This window comes from Sinocyclocheilus anshuiensis, unplaced genomic scaffold (genome assembly GCF_001515605.1).
Source record: "Sinocyclocheilus anshuiensis isolate Anshui unplaced genomic scaffold, SAMN03320099.WGS_v1.1 scaffold9, whole genome shotgun sequence".
Classification (NCBI taxonomy): Eukaryota; Metazoa; Chordata; class Actinopteri; order Cypriniformes; family Cyprinidae; genus Sinocyclocheilus; species Sinocyclocheilus anshuiensis.
In genome coordinates, this window is record NW_015540887.1 from 2036684 (window position 1) to 2045957 (window position 9274).

General features: G+C 36.4%; 1 protein-coding gene across 2 annotated transcripts in view; it reads left to right on the forward strand.

Moving 5' to 3' along the window:
- Positions 1–9274, forward strand: part of LOC107688743 (receptor-type tyrosine-protein phosphatase-like N) — a 34509-nt gene that overhangs the window by 23260 nt on the left and 1975 nt on the right. For both annotated transcript variants that reach the window (XM_016486496.1, XM_016486495.1), the window contains exons 13-19: positions 4435–4644; positions 5698–5910; positions 6296–6443; positions 7044–7117; positions 7269–7346; positions 7568–7687; positions 7782–7948. In XM_016486496.1, the coding sequence (XP_016341982.1) occupies positions 4435–4644; positions 5698–5910; positions 6296–6443; positions 7044–7117; positions 7269–7346; positions 7568–7687; positions 7782–7948 (1010 nt within the window). The remainder of the gene's footprint in view (positions 1–4434; positions 4645–5697; positions 5911–6295; positions 6444–7043; positions 7118–7268; positions 7347–7567; positions 7688–7781; positions 7949–9274) is intronic.

Below are 9274 nucleotides of genomic sequence, written 5' to 3' on the forward strand. Positions count from 1 at the left end.
TGTGTATATATATTTTATATATATATATTTTTTTTTTCTAAATATATTCCTTTTTTCATGTGGAAGTTGTTAAAGAAGGTAGAAACTGTATTGCATTCAAAAATGATCACAGCTCAAAAATGTTATTTTGCTTAACATTTTTTCTGTTTTGCACACTCATACACTTGAATTATAATATCAGTTATCAACTGTGACACAGTTGTGAATAATGCTGTATTTTATGTGGAAATCTGAAATGGCTTTATCAGTTCTATAAATATGTCTAAAACAATGTACCATGACAATTCAAACTTCTACATTATAGTTACTGTACAACACTAAACTAGAATAAAACACTAGAATAAAAAATATTTTTCTCTCTCCAGTTTCAAAATAAATGGTCAAAATACATTATGATTATTATCAACTGAATTGTCTGCAAATGTAAACTAAATCTAAACTTTTTGATGCAAATATTTATTCAAAAACTTAAAATATTTGTAAGTTTTTACTTTTTTACATTTAAAAAAAAATTCAAAAATTTGTTTTGCATCTGTATCATATCAACATATCTTACCATAATAACACAACTAAAATATAGATTATCTTTAAATGTGTCTTTGGTAATATTTAATTTAATATTTCACTAGAAATTAAAACTAAAAGAACAATTACCCACATGCATTTGATCACAGTTCACATCTTCAGCTTGGCAAACACACAAATGCGTGTGTGTTGCACGCGCAATGCCATGTGCTGCATGCGTAAGGTATATGTGCATTTGATGAAATATTTTTGATAATGCTGCTTTTAAGAATTGTGTGCTATCTTGAATAGTGATGTCAGGTGGACCGGTTGCTGTGGTAACAGGGCAGAGCAGGCTGGATGAGTGAGATGATGTAATCCGTTTGTAGTAACTGCAGGTGCACCTAAATTCATACTATTTCTCTTGGTTTCATGTACTAAATAGATATATTGAAAGGTCGTAAAAAAGTTTTATTGCCTAATATGTTAGGCAAAAACCACTCATTAAGTGACTGGAATTAAGTGGATGTTCATTTTTCATGTTACCTTGAAATGCATTTCATTGCTTACCCTTATAGATTTAGATAATTTTCTTTTAATCATTTTCTAGTTTCCATCTAGAGTGAACGGTTATGCTATTTCAAATATTATTTATAAAAGAACAGCTGGTGGGAATGTATTGAAAGATGCGAGAGGGAGAAAAATCATCCATTATAAACAACTCTCTAAAGGCTTTTTTTTTTCTAGAGTAAACTTAATGAAAACCGCACACCTTCTGCTGTGCAATATAAAAGCAGCGAGACGATGGCGGTGATGTGAATTCTGATGGGTCATAGTCTGAACGCCTCTATCAGATAACAGCAGAGTCCTGCTGAATTGTGAAATCAATTCACTCGCTATGATACATAAGATACATAATGGGACAGACGGACTGATGAAATCTTAGATCACCGAGAGCCTCGGAGATGGTCGGCGCTCCATTTCGTCTCCACTCAGACGTCTCGAGCCATGCCTGAATTGCCTATTGTGATTCAGAGTGCGAAGCTCTTGGTGATCTTTGCCCTCGGGATCTTCCAAAACAAACACGCGCACACACAGCCATACGTGTGTGTTTGTGTTTGTGTGTGTGTGTATCTCCTTTTTTTGTGGCTGAGGTCAAAGGGCTTGGGGGTCATGGGGAACGGCAGAGGGGTCCTGGGACCCTGAATCCGATTTTCCCGCTTCTTGAGGAACAGATGTTTGAATTATGCTTCCTCGGCCAACAGCTTAGTGTGATTCAAATGCACATTAGTATTCGTAGCGACATGTAGAGTATGTGCTGAAGTGTGCGTTACGTCGTGAGGTTATTCCTCACGTATCACCCCTTTTCCCCTCTCCTGCGCAGAGTTTTACTCTCTCGTTCCCTGTAACCATGCTTTCTCTCCTTGTGATCAGTTGCCTTCTCTCCCGCTTTCGCTCTGCCTCCTCATTTCTCCGCCTGCCCCTCTCAGACCTTGGGGGGCCTTTGTCCTCTTGTCCTAAACCAGCTCATTTTTCCTGCCTGCTCCCGTGCTCCATTCTAAAAGCCTGTCAGTCTTCCTTTTGGGGCCTCTCTGGAGTAGCAGGTGAGGCGCCCCGCACCCTTTATCTCCTCCCCCATTGTCCTTCCGTCCAGTCGTGCACCCTTGCTTCAACGCCGCCGCCCCCTCCCTCCTTCCCCCTCCTTCAATCTCTCCTGCGGAACATTCTTAGCTTTTCAGGAGAAAAGGCTGAATTTGAGTGGGAACAATAGGGACAGAATGAAACATGTGGGGAACGAAGAAGGAGAATGAGAGGGAGAGTGGGCGTGAGGAGGGCAGGGAGCGAGGGGGAAAATGGTTGATGAATTTCGAGAAAGGACCAAAAAGAAGGGAAAGCGTCCTGACCTCTTTGTGGTCAGACTTAAGTGCTCTTTCACTCAATCTTTTTCTTTTGCTAGCTCAGCTCTAACGGCTGCCTGTGCGCTGCAGAGATGGTGGTGAGGTGTCAGCCTAAAGGTCTGTTCCACTTTCTCAGAAAAAATAGCGGGTGTCTGAGCGAAAATTATAGGCGGTGTTAGAATAGGTTGTTAAAACTTGTTGCATTCTTTCCTGCTTTCCATTCTTTGTTGCATTTGATTTCACTTGGTGAGATTTGTTTTTAGTTTACAACTTTATTAATACCTCAAGGGACAATTAGTCTTTTGAAAATGTTTGTGGAAAAGTAAATATCAAATATGTAAAGTTCCATCATTTATAAAAATAATTTCATTTCAAAAGATTGTGTTCAGTTGTATTCAGTCGATTTGCAATCGCAAAATTGTTATTTCATTAAAATCATTAAAATATTATTAAATATTGAGGATTGTACACTAAATTAAAAGAATTCTTTAATCAGATTTGGTTGATGTGAGAGCAATATAGTTTAATTGAAACCATCAAAATATTATTAAATATTAAGCATTATGCACTAAATTAAAATAAAACAATTCTTTGATCAGCTTTGGTAGATATGAGAGGCATATAATTTAATTGAATGCAGGAATTAAAATAATTGATTGAAATAATTTAATTGAAATAAATGAATTAAAAGTTCTGCTGTTTTTCTCATAATCCCCTATACTTTTTTTCAGAATTATTTTCATGCCAAATATTAATTGATATTCTGGACGCAAGTAATATTAACTTTGGTTATTAATGAAAATTTTGACACAAATATAAATATAAAATAAAGGACTTCGAGATAATTAAAAATACATAATCACACAACTGCACTTGCTCATATAAATGTACACTTTATACATTTTTTTTTATATATTACAATAAACTACAGCTTCTGTAGGACTTCAAGATAAGTATAAATTTATATATATATATATATAATACGTATAAATTACTATAAATGTAGTTATTAATGATACATATACCTGAGCAAGTGCAGTTGTGTGATTATGTATTTTTAATCATCCTAAAGTTCTACAGAGGCTGTACTTTATTTTAATACAAATGTAGTTATTAATGACATAAATCAAGCATACATTTACTTGAGCAAGTGTAGTTATGTGTTTATGTATTTAAGTCTTACAGAGACTAATTTATTTTAGTACAGAGGATATTCTCTTTTATTTGAATAATAGGAGTAAAATATTTAACATTATCCTATATTTTAACACCCAAAGATTAGAATGATTAGATTAGAATGCAGATGGATTAAAAAGATGCAAGTGGCAGTATTACGTCCTAATGTGGTTTCTGCAGATAACACCACATATTATTCAGTGTAATAATGTAGGCGTATAGCATATTTCCTCTGCCCTCCTCTCATTTCCTTTGCTCACCGTGATGGCCATGGATTACATTGAGCATTCCGTTGTTGCTATGGTAGCGCTACGGCCTGTTCTGCCCTGCTGAGGCTCCCAGACACCATGGCAACACCAACAGGCAGCGGTTGGAGACACGGGACGGCGGCCGCATGACATCAGCAATCATTGCGTCCATGCGTTTTATCGTTCTCTCGATGCGCTGTAAAGTGCAGAAGAGTAAGGGTGGAATAAAACTAAATGAGAGTGTGCGAGAGATCCCCTCAGAGTGATTGACCCTGCATTGTGTTGGGGGGTTTCCTTAATTGTTTACTTGCTGGTAATTATTCGGCGGACCGGGCGGGTCACTGACTTCCTCTAATTATTTCAGGGCGACACGTGGCTGTGTGTGTGCGTCTGGGTTGCCAGGGTAATTAGTAGTCGATGATGACATCCGACTTGTTTACACAAACAGAGAGAGAGACAAAAGAGGGACGAGAGAGTGTAGGGAAGACAGAGAGACCACACAAACGCTCCGCGATGAAAGCCATCTCTGCGTTTTGTTTTTCCTTGATTCTTCGTATGATGTTGTCTTGTCTCACATTTGCTGTATTTCTCTTTTTCTCTCGTTGTAGAGGAGCGAGGGGCGTGGTTTGCCCCAGGCCACACGGGTCGGGGAGGGTTCGCGTGGGGTCATCCTCACAATGGTGGCCATGGCTTGTGTGGGCACGGTGTTGTTGGTCTCCCTCGCGATTGCCTGTCTCCGACACCACGCCCGTCAGTTAGCCTCTGGCAAACTGGGTCTGGGACCAGAAGCTGGTGCGGAAACCCACTTTGATTACCAGGTACATTGTTAAACACACACAAATACAGAGAGAGAAAAAGATACAGAATGATTGAAAGATGTTTACTGTATCATCCAAAAAGGAAAATGTAGTCAGAGGAGCAAAAATTTATATAGAATGAGCCCCTCCCCCCAAAAAAAAAATTTCACAGAAATATAATGGCACATGTAATATTGTCATATAATGCCTGGAATATTGCATGCTGAATAAAATCATATCACCACCTTTTTATGAGCCTGAAATGCCTTTGGAGTCTTTTGTTTGCTGCGTGAACAGTAAAAACAGCAATATTGTGAAATATTATTACAATTTAAAACAGCTGTTTTTATTGTAATACATTTTAAAATCTAATTTATTCCTGTGATGCAAAGCTGAATTTTCAAACACTACTCCAGTCTTCAGTGTCACATGATCCTTCAGAAATTATTCTAATGTGCTGATTTGCTGCTGAAGAAACATTAATTATCATTGATGTTGAAAACAGTTGAGCTGCTTTTAAGTTTTTTTTTTTTTTTTTGCTTTTTATGAATAAAAAATTAAAAAGAACAGCATTTATGAAATCTTGGTAGTATAACTTTAGTATAGGGACCAATTCTCCCTATTAACTGTTTGTTCATTAGCATGCCTACTATTAACATATTGACTGTTTATTAGTGCTTATAAAGCAATATTGTGCATGACCATATTCTACATCACTAATCCTACCCCACACCTAAACTTAACAACTACCTTACTAACTATTAATAAGCAGCAAATTAGGAGTTTATTGAGGCAAAATCATAGCTTATGGTTTGTTAATAGTGAGAATGGGACCTCAAAATAAAGTGGGACCGAAATCTTTAGTAACATTATAAATGTCTTTACTGTCATTTTTTATCAGTTTAATCCATTCTAATCAGGTGTAACTGGCAAATAATCAGCACTGTAATTGCATTTAAATTCATTTGACGTTGAGTATTACTGTACATTAACAGTGATGATTATGGATCTGAAAATGTAATTTAAAACATTAATGCTCAGTCAGTAATGATAAAGTTTCCTTGCGTCTCTCAGGAGCTGTGTCGCCAGCACATGGCAGCCAAGTCATCGTTCACCCGTCCGGAGCCAGGCGGTCGACGGGGGACCGACACATCTCGAGTCAGCAGTGTGTCGTCTCAGTTCAGCGATGGACCGCAGCACAGTCCCAGCTCTCACAGCAGCACACCGTCCTGGAGCGAAGAGCCTGCACAGTCCAACATGGACATCTCCACCGGACACATGATACTGGTACACAGCCACAAATTATAATTCAGACTTCACTTTGCTAGCAATATGCTGCATCTTTCTGTTCTGTGTGCTATAAAAAGTGAGAATCATACTCTAATTAACAGGAATTATTGCACTACAATTTCTGACTGTTCAGCACATATCAGTAAATAGGTTGCAGTACCTGCTTGCACAAACCAAATCTATATTTAAACTTGCACAAAAAAACTCCAAGAACTATTGGAGTTTTGTGTCTTCTTGACTTATATAAGTCAGTTCCGAGGCTTAAGCTGTGTCCTGAACTCTAATGTGGAATCATGTCAAGTTGTTTATTAATTACATAGAAGCAAAATAGGCATTTCATGAGCAATCAGTGGAATGCCTCAAATCCATTTCTGTTGTTCAGGCATATATGGAGGACCATCTGAAGAATAAGGACCGATTGCAGAAAGAGTGGGAGGCTCTGTGTTCGTACCAGGCTGAGCCGAGCTCTGTCTCTATCGCCCAGTCTGAAAGCAACATGGAGAAGAACCGCTATCCTGACTTTGTGCCCTGTAAGAGCAGTGTGCCTTTAAAAAAAAACAAAAAAAACATTTATTTCAGTGATCTCATCCATTTACATTACAGTAAAGTAACTTTTATTCAGCAAGGACACATTAAATTGACTAAAAGTGAAAGTAGAGACATTTATAATGCCTAAAGATTTCTATTTCAAATAATTTCTGTTCTTTTGAACTTTCTATTCATCAAAGAATCCTGAAAAAAATGTATCACAGTTTCCATAGAAATGTTAAGCAGAACAGCAGCAAATCAGCATAATCAAAATGATTTCTGAAGGATCATGTGACACTGAAGACTGCAGTAATGATGCTGAAAATTCAGCTTTGACATCACAGGAATAAATTACATTTTAAAATATATTCAAATACAAAAGACTTATTTTCAATTGTAATAATATTTCACAATATTACAGTTTTAATGTATTTTTGATCGAATCAATGGAGCCTTGGTGAGCATAAATTAGACACTTCTTTCAAAAACATTTAAAAATCTTACACTGGCAAGAAAGGCATCATATAACTGGAAAATACCAAAATGAGTTAAATGTATACATTTTAGTTTTCAGTATGTTTAATTAAAACATTCTGTTTTAGATGACCATTCGAGAGTGAAACTAAAGGCTGAGGTCAACCCCTCCAAAGAGGACTACATAAATGCCAGCACTATAGTAAGAAATGACCATCTTTATTCACAAGGTTTTTGCTTCTAGCACTAATATGTATGCTGGATAAGTAAATGAATGTTTGTTTCTCTATAAACAAATGTAAATGTGATCATGTCACAGCAAAGAATCTTCACTTTACTATCTTTACCCATAGATTGATCATGATCCACGTTTACCTGCTTATATTGCAACTCAAGGACCTTTACCACACACTGTTGCTGATTTCTGGCAGGTAAGGTGCACACGTTGAGAGTAATGATGAAAGTTTAAGATTTAGAAATCTTTTGAAATATTCAGAAAATAAAATATGAAATTCCCAAATATAATTTGATTACTAACTGCTTATAAATTGAATAATAGCATAACACTAAAATGGTTTAGATTAAATTGATATGCATCTCCTATATAAGAGATTCTTTGTGTACTGACACTGTGTTTTGGTGCATATGTTAGATGGTATGGGAAAACGGCTGTACTGTAATAGTGATGATGACCGCTCTAGTGGAGGATGGAGAGAAACAATGTGAACGTTACTGGCCTGATGAAGGATCATCTTTATACAACATCTATGAGGTGAGAAACATTCAGTTTAATTGCCCTCAAAGTCCCTTGTGGCTTTTAGTTTTTCCTCTTTACTACCTACAGTATTTTTTCTTGTATGTCTCAGGTGAATCTTGTGTCTGAACACATCTGGTGTAAAGACTTCTTGGTTCGTAGCTTCTACCTGAAGAACGTTCAGACTCAAGAGACGCGCACTCTGACCCAGTTTCATTTGCTGAGCTGGCCTGCACAAGGCATTCCCTCCTCCACACGGCCCCTGCTGGACTTCCGCAGGTACTGCCACAACCCAACACCAACTCGCATTCTCATAGAACTACAAACAGATTACACACACTGCAGGTAGTAGCTCCTCAAAAGTTTCAGGTGAGGAAATAATTCACAACACAGTAATAGCAAAACAAATTTACTAAAAGGTAATACTGTCCAATAGCAGCACCACTGGATAAAGTTGCAGAGGGAGGCAGCATCTTTTGTGCCTCCCTTGTGCTCGGTTTGTTCTCATAGAGAACATAATGCCAAATTCATGTGACAATCTTCGCAACCAGCCTTAAAATGAATAAAACTGGTGCAAATGATTTTCAAGTAATACTGTCCAATAGCAGCACCACTGGAGAAAGTTGCAGAGGGAGGCAGCATCTTTTTTGCCTCCCTTGTGCTCAATATGTTAGATAGAGGACATAATGCCGAATTCATGTGACAAAGTTCACAACTGGTCTTAAAATTGGTAAAACCAGTGGGAAATGATGGATAATTAAAGAATAAAGAACATTTCCACCGAATTGATCACATCCGAATTGATATTGAATGCAAAATTAACTGTGATTGAGACAATTTTTAGTGAGCGCTCTGTTAAATTAAAGGTGCACCTGTGAATATCTGTATTGAAGATTTGTTGACTTAATAAAAATAGCCAAAAAACAGCTAGACACAAATAAATGTGCTTGTTACTGTCATTGTCGTATGCTAAATTTTTCTAAAACTGCATAAACAGCGAGTAAATATTATATTTATTTGGATAATAGTGAGTAAATATTATATTTAATTGGATAATAGTATATTTTATGTTGTTAAAAACATACAAAATGTTTCTTGATGATAGTATGAGGTAAAAAAACAAAGGGTTTAAATGCATGAAAAATGCAAGTAATGAGTTAACATAATATTTAAAAGCATATTTAACAATATCCAAAAATAAAATAAAAATAAATAAATGTAACACAAAAATGTTTGGTTACTTTATTTTAAGGTGTCATTGTTACAGTGTAATTATGCATTTAAGTACTGAGTAATATTGATGAACTACATGTGCTTACAATATGGTTAGGGTTTGGCTTAGGGTTACTTGCATGTAATTATGTGTAATTTATTGTTATTATAATAGTAAGTACATGTAATGTGTAACAAGGACACCTTCAATTAAAGTGTTACCAAATGTTTCTTGTTGATAACTGTAAGGTAAAAGGTGTTCCACATGGCTTTGACTCAGAAACTGAACAAATTATTAAAATGATCACTATTTAAATGATCAAATAAACATTAAAACTCAATTTAGACACACACACAGTATCTCATTCACATCTCTTTGCAAATACTTTCCCT